An 18,412-nucleotide genomic window follows, 5' to 3' on the forward strand; every position below is an offset into this window, starting at 1 on the left:
GCAAGAAAGAGGAAAAAACATTTAATATTTAATATTCTAGTAAATAGCATTACTATTGAAAACAGTAGAAATAGTGGTAGTGATGCTATTTCCACTGTTTTCAATCAGGTCTCTTCAAATCATCCTCTGAATACAGATGGTTCTGATCAATGTTGTGAACATCGCGATCGGGATTAAATCAGCGAGGGTCTGAAATCGGAATAAATCATAAAAACTGGTAAAAATCGGCAAAATTACAAAAATTTAAATGAAAAAATCACGATTTTCACAACACTGGTTCTGATCTGATCTGGCATTTTAATCAAATGTGTACACCCATAGAAACTCATATTTCCATATATTATTCTTTTAACAAAGATAATTGACAAAACTCTAATGATTACATCAAAGTATAGCATAGTAGTGAATAATGGTTGACAGGATAAAGATACAAGTTCAACTTACCACTATGAAACCCATAAAATTTATTACCATAGATGCCATAGAAATGTATTCAAGACCATCAAGCACTAAAGAGGCATGTGATATTCATATTCTCCAATAGACTTAGCTCTATCGTGTATTGTGGTTGGTACATAAGCAACAAGCTTTCAACCTATTGTACCATATAGGACGTAACACAATCCGAAAATATGTCAAATTGATCCTTTTGGTAGCCATCAGCAGAAGACTTGTTACAATGAAGCATGTCAAAGGTTTGATCATATACTCGTAATTTTGCCTCGGATAGGAGCTGACTGATAATGCCAATAAACTCAGATGTCAAAATATAATTTCTACAGTTGACTGCACTGCCGAAGTAGAAAATCTCTGCAATGGACTAAAATGTAGAATTATTCATTGCCCCCAGTATACATTGCCAGTAATGGCTCTGCCTAAGAACAAACAAAAAACTGGCACAAAGGGATCAAATAATAAATACGCCCTGTGCACACAAGCTAAATTGGGGTGCACTATTTCAGCAAATATGATTCAACCACTGAACGCCCAAACTTCTCTTGGATATCCTTAGGAGTCTCAATCTGCATGGAAATTACAGATTAGTCTTGTGACATTCAAATGAATAAGCAGTCAGAAGCACTTTTCCTTGAAACTGGTTCTGATATATGTACAAATAAATCTAGATTTGGCAAACTAAATAAGTATGGGCCTCTGCAAATACAAGTCAGCAAATGACAAAGAACAGATTTCAAGGCTCTATGAAGAAGTAAAAAGAGGCTGGAAATGAAAACTGTACATCCTTTTTAAGATCAAAAACAACCAGAATCTCTTTGAATAGTAGGTGAAATGACTTCTTGATTAAGCAATTGAAAGAGCCTGGAGATCAATCAGAAAAATAAAGATGCAAAGACAGAAACGGGAAGAGAAGGTATATCGACTTAAATATACACATCTACGACCATGACAAAACAATTAAGATTTCTAATTTCCATAATTCTTTGTGTAAGTAGAAAAAGGAATAAACAAAACAAATATGGATAATAGTGGTGATGTTTTAGGAATATATACCATGTTTAGAGCTTTGAAAAGAGCTTTTACTGTATTATGTGGATGTCGTGAACCAATCACCTACAAGAAAGACACGTTACTCTCAGATGAGTTGTTTTCCAATTAGTTTTTCTTGACCCCCAAAAAATGTTAGTGCCAAAACAGACCTTAGATTTCACATTCTTGTACCCAGCCAAATAGAGGACACTTTCAATTGTACTGTTTGCCCTCATCCCTGTTCCAATAGCACCAGGCCACAAGTATATCTGCAAATGATCAAGAAGAAAACCTCTCAAATATGGAGAAGAATGACTTACTTTCCATATAACAGTAACATAATCAAAGTTTGCAATTAGAAGATTACCTTGGTTTTCTTAAATTTGGTCTGTATTGCATGAGGGATTGTATGCTCCTCGTACCTTTCTACATAATGAAGGTTCTGAAAACTCTTTGCATATGCCTGAAATGGGCATCAGATAGTGTCTCACTCTTCTACAGAAAAGAACGATCAAACAATTTACTCATTTAAACACCCCCACCATGGACCAGTGTTCCACCTGTCCTTCTTACAACCACATTAGCATGCATGAAGCAAGTATTCATCAAGAGAGAAACAGTCAGAATATTGATCGATTAATTGGGATCTTCATATAGCTATTTTTTAGGTTATTGTAAAGTTGGACATTCACAGTTTGCCACTAGACCTAAAAACAGCAGAACAGGTTTGCCCCATTTCAGGCCTCATCTTAATGATACCCTTGATTATGCTGAAACCTTAAACTTGACCATTGAATTCTCCATTTCTGTGTGCTTTAGATATGTACTTGAATAAGTGTATGGAAATCTAATGCTTGAGTGACAATCTACAATATCCAGGTAGTGCTTGGAGTGTAATTAGCTTAATAATATTTTCAATATTTCAACTGTAAAATCAGAATATACATCGAGGTTCAATCTATCTTAGAAAGCCCTATAGCATTTGCTTATGACCAATGTACAGCATCATCAAACCTGTGTCTACTTTAAATTTAGCTTAATAAGTTTATGTATGATAGATTTTTATTTCATTGCATATTAGATGCCTATGATAAGTCTAATTACATTTCATATTCATGTTGAATAAGCCCAGTTCCATGTGCAAATGCTACATTTCATATCATGGGACAAACGGTGAACAAAGCTCCATGAAGGTACAAATTCGAACATATGCACATTGCCATTGACTGTAATCTAGTTACATGTGTTGTGTGATCATTTTGGAGTAGTTGTATACATTGGACAATACAGCTCCTTGGATGGCAGAGTCCATAAGACCTTAGAAAAATGTTCTATAAACATACTCCATAAACCTTGTCTGAACGGACTGCATGAGACCTGAGGGTACTAGCTTGTACATCCCTCAGGTGATTGGGGCATTTAATGATTAATCTATGTAAGTCGTTGAGAGGAAAAAGAGTTCCTGTTAGGTGGATTGTTTGAAATTCTCCTCTATCTTGTCATATACTATATCATGGTAACTCCAATTGAAATTAGATGGGAAGGGGACTAGCATGAATATGCTCGATACTATTGATTCAGCCACATATTAATACCCTAGGGTGTTCCCAAGGTTCGCAACAGATGCTATCTTATCTAATGGATCCGAGGCTTTCCAGTCTCACACTTGTATCATGTCATGCAAACAGTATTAGTGTTTGATGAGCTTCTTGACCGAAGTGACAGCTTATGGACTATACAATACACAGACCAAGAACATAAAAATAGATGGAGAAAAACAATACTGGCTGTAACGCAAACAACTATCAAAAGGCATAACTAAAAAAAAATAGTACAGCAGCATATATTTCCTCCGAAAAGCACAGATCATGCTTAAAGTTAGATTGGGCTTTCCATATTCCAGCAAACAGATAACAAATGTCCAATCATTTAAGGTTAGATTACCATGATGACATGATTTACAAAATTGCAAAACTCACCCTCTGAATAGCAACTGGCACCGCTCCACCTTTTCCTTTACCATACCCAACTACACCATGAAAATTACCACAAACAACCATAGCAGTGTAGCTAGCTATTTGTCCTCCCTGACAAAAGAAACAGATATCCTCAGATTATAATAAGTCTCCAATATGATCAAGTTACGCTAAAAATGTAGAAAATACAGATCGATGATTAAGTATTGGCGAAAGTAAACAGAAGCTAAATGGAAGAAGAAATCACCTTAGTAACTTTACAGGTCCGGTTTACATCTATGAGCTTTGCATCAAATCCCTGCAATAAAAATTGACAAACAATAACTCAAGCTTTTGCAATTTAAAAGGATATCAAAACCCAATATAAATTAAGACCATTACTATGTTACCCAAAGATTTAGAGGTGTGGAGATAGAGGGCTGAGATTCAAGTATAGCAAGGGGCTACCCTCAAATTTCAGGGGATGAAGGGACCGGGACAACAATATAGGATATTGAAAATATAGAAATAATTTATAAAATAATTTTGTAAACAATTAAATATATAGTTGTAACACGTAAGGGTACTAGTAAATATGGTCAATAAATATACCAAATTGACATAACATTTATATTTGCTGTAAAGATGACCATAGCAATGTATATGGTCAAATATGTCTTCTAGAGTTGTCATAGAGTAAAGATATAAAAATCTTATATGCTATGCTGCATTGGTTTTTGGGACAGGGGAACAATGGGGACAGGGGGGCGCTTCCCCAGGACGACAATATATATATATATATATATATATATATATATATATATATATATATATATATATATATAGATTTCACCATAAACATTCACAGTTTCTTCAAGCTTGTAAGCATAACACACTATACTGTACAGTATTATGCACATCCCTTAGACTTGACAATTCCAAAAAGCTCCAGCAAGTCAAAAAAAGGGTTGAGTGACATTCCATTATTGGCCACCATACATGAGCAAAGTACAGTTTAATTTTAGGAAGCTTAAGTGAAACTATTCAATTTGCAATAAGGTCCATGATCTATGAGATAGAGAATTATCTCTGAAGCAGCTTTTCTTCATCATATTTATTGGCAATGATGATTATTTTAAAACATAGAAGGCATTCCCTTCTAAATTGGTTTTGCATATTTTTGTAGCAGTGTTGAAAACCACTATTAAACACTTCGGTTTTTGTAAAGAGATGATTCATATTTCAGATTAAGAACGTGACTGAACATAAATTTATTCAAACATTTAATTTCAACTCACTACTATCCGATTGTTTTCACAATGCTTGAGGTTGGGATTGTGGAAGCACTGGACTTGAATGACTATTGGAAACACGTATAATATGTAAAAGCTGAGATGACCCGAAAAATGAGGACAAGAACAATAACAACAAGGATCAGCCCTTTAAAATGCTGCATCTTCCGTTTTTTGACATGGAGGTTTCACTTCTTGTAATGTTGTTGCTGAAAATACAGTACTTAAATCACAAGAAACCAAAATTGAAACCCATCATACAAAACCCATGTTTTGAGCTGCAACCTGTACAATATTTCTCCTATCAATATTCCTCATCTTTTATTTCAAATAAACCTTGGCAACCATGAAAATAGTATGTCTTCATATTTTGCCATGTTTAAAATAAAGAAACTACTATTGTAGAAAAATGTACATTAGATTGTAAACCTCCATTTTTTATGTTACAGCATATGGTAGAAAGTGACATGTATGTAAATATATTTTTTGTTTTTTTTTGTAACTAGGCTGAAACTAGGCCGGGGCCAGCCCGTCTATTGGATGGAAAAACAATCTACCCACTAGTGGGGTGCTATCACCAAGATTATGCAAATCTCTGTCGAGCTTGGATGCCCCTTGGACCCCAAAAGTGGCTTCCATCCCCAACCCCTTCTCATGAGGTTTGAACTTGAGACCTAAATGCGTGTAAATATTGCACTTATGGTGTTTAACATCCAAAATTTGTAAATTAGGAGCTCAAGTGCCAAGGCCCATTAAGAAAGGCATGTACTCATGCGTGTGAATATTGTTGTCCATTTCAATATGTTTATGGCTCTTAAACACAAAGTCACGAAGGGATGAAATTAAGGAGCATGATTGCGAGATTGACTCAAAACAACAAGAGGGGAGCAGATGATAATGAAAATTGGGAACAATCTGTCCATTTCACTTTTTGAGGGATAATGCATGGAAAGAGAGTGCACCAGGCATAAACTGCCTCCTCACTGCCAATAATAAGCAAAATAGATTTTGGTACTAACTCTTCATCTACCCTCAACAACCATTTTACTTCTATATAATGGCTATATTGAGATAAAAGCATGGTTCATCCTTCCCAATTCCACATTTTGCATTCATGACTTTTGTGATGTATACTTGGCTATAGTTTTATGCCATTGCCTCTCGCTGTCATTGTTGTTTCCTTCTGAAAGCATTAGCTAGCTATTTGCCTACACCCATGAGAAGATTGTAGTTAAAAGATGGATGCACTCATTCAAAGCATATACATCACTCTACAGTCTAGTTGGGGCTAGCACGGAAGCATTGATCTCTAGCTCTTCCCTTGAGTTAGCAGTAGCTAACAAGGACGCCTTGATTTAGAGTACCCATCAATGTATTTTGCAATTTAGCCAAAGTGTCTTCCCTACAAAAGTCTTGACTTGTCATCTCTTTTCCTTTGGCTTATGAGTAGTCAACAAGGAAACCATGACCTAAGACTAGCCAACAAGGAGACCTTGACCTAGAAGTAACCATCAAGGTATTTTGTGACTAGAACAGAAGTGTCTTCCCTGGGAAAGTATCAAGTTTCCATATATCTCCCATTGGCCTAGGAGTTTCGAACAAGGAAATCTTGATACAGAAGGAGCCAATATGATGTTTTGTCACTATGATACAAGAGTCTTACCTCTAGAAGTTTTGAGTTATCACATTCCCTTGGCTTGGGAATAGCCAATAGCATAGCTGAAGATTATAATGGAAGTGTCTTCTCTGCTAAAGTTTTTAGTTGACTTTTATCTTCTCCCTTGATCTAGATGGGGTTAGCAAGATTTTGCTGCTGCTACTTGTTGGAGATTGGAGAGAGAGTTGCCCCTAGCTTATGCTTCCATTCTAATAACATTGCCCGTCTCAAGGTGAAATTCATGTAAAAATGCCTATGATTGGTTGGTGAATATGTCCCTTGCCAATTACTTCGAAAGCTCTTCCCAAACCAAAGAAAAGTATTGAAGTTGTGAGCTGATTGCACTATGTTATACTCTGCACAGTGAATGAAATGAATTGTAATATTGTGAATAACTCATTTGGACTAATGTCCTGTATGTTTTCAGGATAATTCACGGTATATATATTTTTTCATATCATTGGCTTAGAATCATATTACTGATCAATCATTTATTTGACAAAGCTATCCATGACATACATTATGTAGACTTCTTTGCATATATGACAAGCTATGTTGCATCAAGTTTCATAAATGGGCAGTGGGGGACAGGGGAACATGTTTCAGGGACAGACAGAAATTAACCCAAAATTTATAGGGGTTGGGGTACGGAGATAGCAAGACATATTTAAAAAAATTAAAATACTATATTCAAACTCAATAAAAGTAGAAATTATGATATAGTAGGTCTAATATCCCTTGTTTGAAAGGATATTATGTTAGAGTATAACTCCCATCGCCAATAGTATATACAATATGATGTAAAGGTCATGAGATAAATTAATTAGATATTATTAAATGACATAGTTAAGTTGTATGGATAACATAAAGACTTGGAAAATGAAATATAAGGGGATCAAACCCATTGTATCACTGACTCAATACAAAATAAATAATTTAAATTATGATATAATAGGTCCAATATACCTTCTTTGACCGAACATTATGTTGGAGTATAACGCCAATAGCGTATACAATCTAATGTAAAAGTCACGAGGTAATTTAATTAGATATTATTAGATGACAAAGTTAAGTTGTATGGGTAATGTTATTGCAAAATCTAGTAGCCTCACTAGGCACTCTAGATTAAGGGCAACAATGAGATCAGCCACCAATCTCACCTTAGTGATTGTTCCCCTGTTGTTGTGTGGATGGATTTAATCCCCATAAGGGAGGCTTCCCCAAAAGGTCTTAAAGACTAAATACCCCAAGGATTCATAGGCTAAATACCCTCTGAGGAACCTATTGATTAAACACCCTAAAATAATATTCAACAAGGTAGGGCTCTGGGTGAAATGAGGTAGCTACTTCAAATAATCTATTACTATGTCTAGAGGGATGAGATAAGTCCAAGAGATGCTCATTTAGATTCCAAACACACGCTACCATAATTAAATGACTGTTGTTATAAATTAGCGTTTAGTAAAGGAAATATACAACATGCAAAATTTATGACAACAATAATAAAGACAGACCACAAATGATGATATACAATAAATTATCAAAGGCTATTCAATGGGAAAACAAGGGAAAAGATTAAAGCAGCTTTTCAATGGCTGAAAATGCACAAAACAGCTATGAAACCCTAGACATCAGCCCTAGAATTATGGCTGAAAATGCATAAAAGTCATACTTTTCCTTTTTCAATTTAAGCGATGCAAAATCTAACCCTAGGACCATGATATATAATAACCCAGCCCTAGTTTACCATAAAAAAAGCCTTATCAATCTTAAGTATATGGAGTCAGAAAAAGGGTGAGGTCAAAAGTGGAAGACCTTGGTCGGAGCAAGAGAGAGAAAGCCTCTCAATCAAACCCTAGTGATTCTAAATGAATTGGAGCTTTAAGGTCAAGGAATGTTATTCCAAGTTTCTTTGAAGGATTCTAAATGACGAATTTTGTAAAGGAGATTTTAGAGCCACAAAATATTCAACAAATCATGAAGACTTCTTAGAAAAACCCTAATTCTACAACATTGCAAAATGGAAGAAGATACTCAATAAAATAACGCAATTCACCATAGCATCACTTCGTTAATCCAAGCAAAAATCCTCCAACCAATTTTATCCTCCCCAAGATAATTTGCTATCCTTTAGTGATCCATTATGTCCAAGAGACAAGAGCAACTACAACGCACTAACTAATAAGAGAAATAATGCGTGTGACAACGATCCTTCTAAATTAACTTATCTCTATTTAAATTAATGAAACCAAGTCGATTTAGCGAAAAATTAGACTAAAAGCCCTAAAAATAATATTTCAAGTGTTTAGAAGTTAAGTTAGTCACAAGCCGACGTAAAAGATAGTCATCTCAATGATAAAACATAACAAAAAGCCCCCTTTTAGCCCACACGTGTCAGCAAAAGGCTTTCCAAGGTGATGTCATTCTCCAATGGTGAATATTTCCATCAAGAAGGTGCTAAGGATGCGTCAAAAGAGTGGTCCTCACTCCAAACCATCTCCTCATCAACAAATGTGCATCATCAAGCAAAAACCCTCATCCACATCTGTTAAAATTGGCAACTAGGGCCAAATTCGACTATTGAATAGCTCATTTGATGGAGATGATTATTGCATTGAATTCCTCTTTTCGAGAGGACCAAAATCGACCTAAAGATTATCAAATTTGGACAAGCAAAAATGTGTTTTTGAATTTATGCCCACACGTGCAAATTGTCAAGGTCGGCCACATCATCATGTAGGCTCATGAAGCCCAATGGACATGTCTCTTCACCCTCAACGACTTGTATAAATATAAGAGACCTCAAACCTCATTTGGCATCATCTCATCTCACACATTCTTCTCTCTCCTCATTTGATTGGTTCGTATAGCTCATTGGGCATCTATTCTTCTCACACGTGGCTGGAAAAGAGGATGAATTACAGGGCCAAATTGCAGCACTGTTGCAAGGTTTGACCAGTGTTGACCAAGGGGTATTTGACCAAGTTTGACTGCAATTTTTGGGCCAAAATTTCAGTTTTGGAAAGCTGCATCTATTGGCACAGAAACTGAAGTATTCTAAGCACTTTGACCAAGGATGACCGCAAGGTTGACCGCAGAGTTGAGAGCAGACATGAAGTGCAAAATTTGACCAGATTTGACTGTTGTTTTCAAGACTATTTTGGGCTAACTTTGACCACTTCTGAAGTCTGAGTTTGACTACCTTTGACCGAGCTTCAAAGAGGATGTTTTGTTGTTGCGTTGACCATATTTGACTTCCTAGTTAGGGCAGAATTTGACTGTTGTTGCCTGCAGATTTGACAGGGTTGTTTTGACTATGATTTGGCAAGTCAATTTTGACTTTCGTACTCTCCCTCTCTCTGCTGAACATTTGATATAATAATAAGATGAATTGACCAAAGGGTTTTCCCCATCTTGGGGTTTTTCCCTGGCATCCGCCAAATCTGGTGTCCTCTTGTCTTGGCTTGCCTTCTGCATTTTATTATTCATGTTCTATCTACAATTACCGTCAATGTGATTTATGGTTAATGTGATTACTATTGGAAATTTTCATTGGGTTGTTAAAGGACATTGAAGTAATTGTGCTAAGCATAGAACATACCATTGTTAACTAAAATTAACATGGTATCAGAGCCTAGGTGAAGACAAAGCCCAAGCAAGAGAGAGAAAAGCAATCACTAAGAGAGATATGTTAATCAAGGACAAGCCTCAATGGCTTCTATGTCTTACTTCAAGACTGAGGATAAGCTCAATGACAAATCTAACATGCATGGAAGATGACTTTGGACTTGTCTTTGGAAGAGCATGATGCAATGGACTATGTGCAGGGAAAAGTGGTAGAGCCTCCTTCAATTGCATCGGCTGCTGCTAAGACAAAGTATAAGACAAAGTATAAGAAAGGTGAGGTCAAAGCTAAGAAAATTATTATTGATTCCATTCAAAAGCATTTGGTTGCCTATATTTATGATTTGGAAACATCTAAGGAGATGTATGATAAGTTGGTTGGGATGTTCAAAGTGAACAATGCAAATCAAATCTTCTTTCTCAAAAACAAGTTGAAGGAAATCAAGATGGATAAAGGGGAGTCTATTCAATCCTACTTCATGAGAATAACCCAAATCAAGAATGACTTGCTATCTGTTGGAGAAGTTATTTCTAACAGGGAACTCTCGCTTATTGCTCTTGGATGTCTTCCAAGGCCATGGGATGTATTTGTCATCGCCATGCTCAACAATGATAGGATACCCGTTTTTGATGAGTTATTGGCTAGAAGCACTCAAGAGGAGACTAAGATGATGGAGAGAGACAAGCCCTCAAATGGAAATGAACCTACTACTTTCTTCGCTCATGCAAAGAGGAAGACTAATGTTGTGCCAAGAAGACAAGGTCAACGATTCAAGAAGGGATTTAAAGAAGGAAGAAAACGAAGGTGGTACAATTGCAATAGGTTTAGACACTATGCTAGAGAGTGTCCTCACACGAAGAATTCTCCAAGGAATGACGACAATAACAACAACAACAATTTCAAAGGAAATGGCAATCAAAGGAACAATAAGTTCAACAACAAAGGAAAGAGGAATGCTCCCGCTACTTGAAATGGAAATGGTCGACCTCCCAAAAGGATGAGAAATACCAATGGAGCCTCAAGGCACTTCACTAGGTACAAGGAGGCCCTTTCAAATTTGATTGAAAAGAAGACTAATTTGAAGATCATACTTGGAGATAATGCCACCTACCCCATGAAAGGGATAGGTATTGTCACTCTTCACTTGAATCAAGGTCAAACCATTCATCTACAAGAAGTGTTTTATGTGCCTGATTTGAAGAAGAACCTGGTATCTATTTCTGCAATGGAAGACAAAGTTGTTAAGGTAACATTCATTGATGGAAAGGTGTGTATTTGGCAAAGAAACCATAAAGATGCATTTACTCTTGGATTTAGGGTTGATGGTCTCTATCAAGTTGGTGGAAGCTCTTTGGGGGCTTTGGCAAGTGATACTTTTCTTAAATCTGAGTTATGGCACTAGAGGTTCGCCCACTTACATTACAAAGCCTTACCTGGGGTAAAGAAGATGGTCGCAACCTCACAGGTATGCCTGAGTTCAATATGAACCATGAAGGTGTTTGTCATGGTTGTGCAACTGGGACACTTACAAAGATACCATTCCCTTTTAGTGAAAGCAAGACTACCGATATTCTTCAATTGGTCCATTCTAATCTATCTAGTATGTTGCCTGTAACATCGTTGGGAGGATACCTATATTATGTAACCTTTGTGGATGACTTCTCACACAAAACATAGATCAATTTCTTAAAGAAGAAGGATGAAGTGTTCAAATGGTTTTGTTCTTTCAAAGCCTTGGTGGAAAATTAAACAGCAAAGAAGAACAAGATATTGAGGATCGACAATGGAACAAAATATGAATCAAATGCCAATGACTTTTGCAGAGAGGTTGGCATTAAGAGGCAGACAATTGTTCCATACACTCCTGAGCAAAATGGTGTTGCTAAAAGGAAAAATCGAACAATCATGGAAGCCACCCATGTCATGCTCCATGATCAAGGTCTACTGAAGTTCTTATGGGGAGAAGTTGCCAACACTATTGTATATGTTCAAAATAAGGGCCCGCATCAAGCATTGGATTTCAAGACACCCGCTAAGGTCTTCACTAGTAACAAACTTGATGTTTCTCCTTCTAGAATATTTGGTTGTCCCATGTATTTTCATGTGCCTAAAGAGAAAAGGAACAAGTTGGAAGCATCTGGGAAGAAGGGTATATTCGTTGGCTATAATGAAAATTCGAAAGCATATAGAATCTATGTGCCTGGTCAAAGAGATGTGGAAGTAAGTCGTGATGTCACCTTTGATGAAGATACTACCCTTGGGAAAGCCAGAGATCTCCCCATTCCAAGGAAGGACAATGATGATGCTGTAGAAAAACAAGATGAACCTCCGACAGATGAACCTATGCCCGATGTTGATGGTCTGATGGATCCTATTGATCCACCTCTTGGTGATCCCTCTACCTCAAGGAAATGACCACTATGGCTCAAAGATACTCTCGAAGATGTTGAAAGACATACTGCTCCAAGAGGGACATTTCGCGAAAGTAAGAAGCCGAACAGGTATCAAGGGTACTTGGCTACTATGAGTACTATCGTTCAAGTTGAACCATGCACGTTCGAAGAAGCCGTAAAGCACCAAGTATGGAAGGATGCAATGAATGAGGAATATGAATCAATCATGAAGAATGATGTCTAGGACGTGGTGCCTAGACCCAAGGACAAGTCCATGGTCACCTCTAAATGGCTTTACAAAATCAAACATGGAGCTGATGGGAGTGCTGAAAAATATAAGGCCAGGTTCATTGCTCGAGGCTTCTCTCAAAAGGAAGGAGTGGACTATGACGAGATATTTGCATTGGTTGCCCAATATACCACTATTCGATCTATTATTTCTCTCACTGCCACTCAAGGATGGAGCCTACATCAAATGGATGTCAAGATTGCTTTCTTGCATGGCTCGCTTAAGGAGGAAGTCTACTTGGAACAACCTCAGGGGTTCGAAGTACAAGATCGAAGGACACATGTATGCAGGTTGAAGAAAGCTCTCTATGGCTTGAAGCAAGCCCCTAGGGCTTGGTATGAGAGGATTGACAGTTATCTTATGAAGTTGGGATTTACAAGGAGCTATGTTGATCCAAACCTATACTTCAAGGTTGAAAAGGACATGCCTCTCATTTTGGTCCTTTATGTTGATGATCTCTTTCTGATAGGTGTCAACCCTCTCATTTATCAATGCAGGAGGGACTTGACTTTCGAGTTCGAGATAAAGGACCTAGGACTAATGCACTACTTCCTAGGCCTGCAAGTCTTGCAAAAGCTAGGTTAGATTTTCCTTTCTCAAGTAAAATACATGGTGAAGCTACTAGACAGATGTGGGATGGTGGATTGCAAGTTTGTGTCTACTCCGATGGAACTCATCTTCAAGAAGCTATGTGGAAGTGTTGTTGGGGCCCGAATTGGCAAACCCTTTCAAGTATCAACAACTTGTGGGGGTCTTAATGTTCTTGGTAAACTCTCGTTCGGACATATGCTTCACTATGAATACATTGAGTCAATTTATAGTTGAGCCTCATCACATACATTGGATTGCTGCTAAGAATATCTTAAGATATCTCTGTGGCACAATACACTGCCGGGAATTTGAGGCGACATGGATATACTGATGTTGATTGGGCTAGCAATGTGGTGGATCGAAAGAGCACGTCATGATGTTGCTTCTCATTGGGGTTTGCTTCGATTTCATGGATAAGCAGGAAGCAGAAATTGGTTGCTTTAAGCACCACCGAGGTAAAAATACATTGCAACTAGTATGGCCTGTTGTGAAGCTATTTGGTTGAGGAAGCTCTTCAGTGAGCTATTTGAGCTAATGGTGGATACCACTGTGATCTATCGCAACAACCAAAGTGGGATTCGCCTTTCAAGAGAATCTTGTGTTCCACTACCACTCCAAGGACATTGATATCAAGTACCATTTTATCCGAGATATGGTACAACGGGGAGCAATAAGGCTCGAACATGTCAAGACTGATGAGCAAATTGTTGACATCCTCATGAAGCCCTTGAGGAAGGTCAAATTATTAGCCTTCCGAGAGAGACTTGGAGTCGTGGAAGGACCCTCCCATGAAGGTCCCGCACACTGAGCTATGGGAGCTCTTGGGCGCTTGTTGTACTTCTTGGAGCTATGAGCGACCATAGGGTGAGTGGTTCACCTTCCCCTATGGTGCGTTGAGTACAGGGTGAGTGGTTCACCTTCTTCTGTGATACCCCATGATGGTTGGCATGTATGTAGGGTGAGTGGTTCACCTTCCCCTGTGATACCCCATGATGGTTGGCATGTATGTAGAGTGAGTGGCTCACCTTCCCCTACGATTGATGGCAATTATGTGTAGGGTGAGCGGTTCACCTTCCCCTACGATTGACAATATGCATAGGATGAGTGGTTCACCTTCTCCTATGGCATATGAGCAGGATGAGTGGTTCACCTTCTCCTATTGATGCCCCAGCATACATCCTACCCATGTCGTCCAGGACTCATGGGAAGTACCTCTCCTCTAGCTAATGAGTTGGGAAAAGTGGATAGGGACCATAGCACTACAGATGAACGCATCATGTACTGTCGTACTCCCTATGTCTAGGATGCATGTCGTTCAACAACTTGATCTTGGATCAAGCCTGATTGGGGTTCTACCCCTAGACTAACTTTTGTCATTGGAGAGTGGTAAGGTCTTGTGACTCACTCTCCATTGGTTCTTCTTCATTATCTATATCAGTGTTCAGCAAAGTTGAGACGAGATACGAAGATGGTACATGACGATATGATGGCATGATGATCGATGACGATGGATGGATTGGCAGGTGGAATTCTCCCTAGTTGAGAGGGAGTGTTAAAATTGGCAACTAGGGCCAAATTCCACTATTGGACAGCTCATTTTATGGAGATGATTATTGCATTGAATTCCTCTTTTCGAGAGGACCAAAATCGACCTAAAGATCATCAAATTTGGATAAGCAGAAATGTGTTTTTGAATTTATGCCCACACGTGCAAATTGCCAAGGTCGGCCACATCATCATGTAGGCTCATGAAGCCCAATGGACATGTCTCTTCACCCTCAACGACTTGTATAAGATAAGAGACCTCAAACCTCATTTGGCATCATCTCATCTCACACATTCTTCTCTCTCCTCATCTGATTGGTCCATACAGTTCATTGGGCATCTATTCTTCTCACATGTGTGGCTGGAAAAGAGATGAATTACAGGGACCGAATTGCAAGATTGTTGCAAAGTTTGACCAGCATTGACCAAGGGGTATTTGACCAAGTTTGACTACGATTTTTGGGTCAAAATTTCAGTTTTGGAAAGCTGCATCTATTGGCACAAAAACTAAGGTATTCTAAGCACTTTGACTAGGGATGACTGCAGGGTTAACCACAAACATGAAGTGGAGAATTTGACCAGGTTTGACCATAGTTTTCAAGACTTTTTGTGCAGACTTTGACCACTTCTGAAGGTTGAGTTTGACTACCTTTGACCAAGCTTCAAAGAGGATGTTTTGTTGTTGCATTGACCATCTTTGACTTTCTGGTTAGGGCAGAATTTGATTGTTGTTGACTACAAATTTGACAGGGTTGCTTTCACTGTGATTTGGCAAGTCAATTTTGACTTTTGTACTCTCTCTCTTTCTGCTGAACATTTGATATAATAATAAGAAGAATTGATCAAAGGGTTTCCCCATCTTGGTGTTTTTCCCTAGCATCCGCCAAATTTGGTGTCGTCTTGTCTTGGCTTGTCTTCTACATTTTCTTATTCATGTTCTATCTACAGTTATTGTCAATGTAATTTATGGTTAATGTGATTGTTATTGGAAAACTAAATTGAAAATTGTCATTGGGTTGCTAAAGGACATTGAAGTAATTGTGCTAAGCATAGAACATACCATTGTTAACTAAAATTAACAAAATCATCATGTCATCATCTATCAAGCCCCACATCATCACTCTAGGCCTCATGAGAATGACATTAAAATCCTAGGGCATGACATCGTCATCCAGAAAGGTGTACCCTCCCTTCCAAAGAGATCTCAAATCATCATCATCATCAAATTGGTCAAAGAAATAAGTAAACATACATCAAGAAGGTGTAATGTCATCTTGAGGGTGTCCTATGGTTTTTGGGGTACATCTTCATCCTATGAAACATCCTGGCCTTAATGATCAACATTTCAAGCTCTCGAGGAACATCATCAATGTTGGATCCATCCCAAAGTCAATGCTCTTCTCTAAGTGGTCAACATCCTCGCTACAGTGCCCTAAAGTGTCATCCACGATTACAATAAACTGGAAACTATTCTTCTAACTATGGCAGTTTATTTGTCTTCTATGTAGGTTTTAACCCTGTACAGAAATTACCTGCAAACGAATTCTTAAAACGGAAAAATATACAATGGCGAGAACATAAAACAAATATACACAAAGATTTTCTCCTCGATCCCAAAATCGGGACTACCAAAGTGATTTTTCATTATATTCCTTTCAATGTTACAATACATATATATATACATGTCAAAGCATTCATAAACACCAAACCATTAGCCCTGGATTAGAACATAGTAGTAGTTCCCTTGACCGGATCTACAAAATGCCATGGGCAGAAAACCATCATGCCCAAAACCATGTGCAAAACCCATGCACAAAACCATGGGTAGGTATGCCCACCATTTTTGGGTTTGGCCCCCATCCTTGGGTCCGCATAAAAAAATTCCCGAGGCAGTGCCTCAAACCCCGTGCAAGGGGGCTACCGCCCCCCTTGTAACCCCCCGCTGCGCCCGGTGCAACTACTCATGGAAAGAATATAACACACACCCAACATTATGTTAAGTAATTAATGGCAAATAATGAATAGCTCACTATTGCAATCTTCACAATTAAAATAAATGTTGCGTAAATAAATCAGGAACTGAGAAATTGTACACACATAAAATGACACCAACGATTTGGACTAACATCCCCGGAAAAACCAGTGCAGCAGATGAGCATTTATATTTTATTATCTTCAGCAAATTAGAGAGTACATAGATTTACTCACCAAAACACTGACAAAACTCCAGAAAATTATCTCCACCACTCCAATTGGCAGATCAACTTTAGAAGTTTCCCTTGCAAAATCAAATTTGGCCTCCTCTAGTAAATGCGCACAAAAAACGTTGTTGTAGGAAATACCCACTAGCTAGAAACTGAGGTTCTATTAATCCTACACTCGCACTAGGCAACTCACTCTATCCTTCGGATTTCATTAGAGAATTTTTGAGGTAAAACATGGGCCTCAAAAGAAAAATGTACAACCAAAATCAATTTTATAAGAACCGATAGGATTCAAGATGATGATGTCAACCATGGGGGATAATTCCCCTTTTTTGAGAAAAAAAGTAAAAAGATTAAAAAATTAAAAAACTACTCTTTCAACTTGTATTTTCAACTTATCTCCCTATGGTTTTACTCAAATTTTGAGCAGAAGCACTCATTGGACGTAGAATTTAATTCATCATCCAAGGAGTACCCATGTTCCATACTTATGATGGACCTTGCTACACGAAAAATGAGAAATACATGAAAAATGTGATTGCAATCAGGTTTTTTCATGTATTTCTCATTTTCCATATAGCAGGGTCCATCGAAAGCATGCAACATGGGTACTCCTTGGATGAGGAATTAAATTCCACATCCAACGAGTAAAACCATAGGGAGATATGTTGAAAAAGTATTTTTGTTTTTTCCCTCTAGAATTTGATAATGTAATCTAATCTTATTTTATTATTTCCACTATCATTTTTAAATATTCCTTAGGAGGCTCATTTTAGACCTCAAAAATTCTCTAATGGATCCTCGAAAACTACAAATACGATCTGCTACCCAGATCTGAACGCTGGAGAACTCGCACCCCCTGGTACAACTTTCCTACAAATGAATTTGGCCTTGCTTCTGACTCTAGAAATCTGTGGAAATATCCCCTAGATATATCTCTCCAATTTCTATTGAACCCTCTCATTGATGCTCTATTGGCTCGAACTCTTCCCTCATTGAATAATGCGCATTGGGAAATTTTCACAGCCTTGCTCCCTTGTTCATTAGATGTGTCTTCTCCAAGCCCCATCAACTTGCTCTTATAGTTCTCTCATTGGAGCACCAATGACCAAGATCTAATAATGATCGATGGCTCAAGTAATATTAGACGCTTGTCAGATTACTTTTGAGAAGTATCTAGAGAAAAAGTTGATTTCCTTAATTAACACACTTTAATTAACCAGTTTCCCTAAGTTAGACTTGGGAAATTTTAATTATCCAGTCAATTAATTTAATTAAGGTGTTTCGGAGTCATATCTCACGAAACCATTTTTGTGTATTGAATATCTCATGTTCCTTAACCTCTCTGACACCTTAGAGACTAGAACACTTGTCTG

General features: G+C 37.8%; 1 protein-coding gene across 1 annotated transcript in view; it reads right to left on the bottom strand.

Annotated features, from left to right (window-relative positions):
- Nucleotides 1-488: 488 nt before the first annotated feature.
- LOC149191520 (Ribosomal protein S5 family protein) overlaps nt 489-18,412 on the bottom strand; it is a 176,085-nt gene continuing 158,161 nt past the window's right edge. The window contains exons 3-8 of the mRNA XM_089404312.1: nt 3,709-3,759; nt 3,465-3,572; nt 1,853-1,948; nt 1,656-1,754; nt 1,510-1,569; nt 489-1,022 (exon numbers count right to left, since the gene is read on the bottom strand). Coding sequence (XP_089260438.1) covers nt 954-1,022; nt 1,510-1,569; nt 1,656-1,754; nt 1,853-1,948; nt 3,465-3,572; nt 3,709-3,759 — 483 coding nt within the window. The 3' untranslated portion in view covers nt 489-953. The remainder of the gene's footprint in view (nt 1,023-1,509; nt 1,570-1,655; nt 1,755-1,852; nt 1,949-3,464; nt 3,573-3,708; nt 3,760-18,412) is intronic.

The sequence above is a fragment of the Pinus tabuliformis genome, chromosome 2_2 (genome assembly GCF_031772625.1).
Source record: "Pinus tabuliformis cultivar Carrire ecotype Pingquan chromosome 2_2, CPIR1, whole genome shotgun sequence".
NCBI lineage: Eukaryota > Viridiplantae > Streptophyta > Pinopsida > Pinales > Pinaceae > Pinus > Pinus tabuliformis.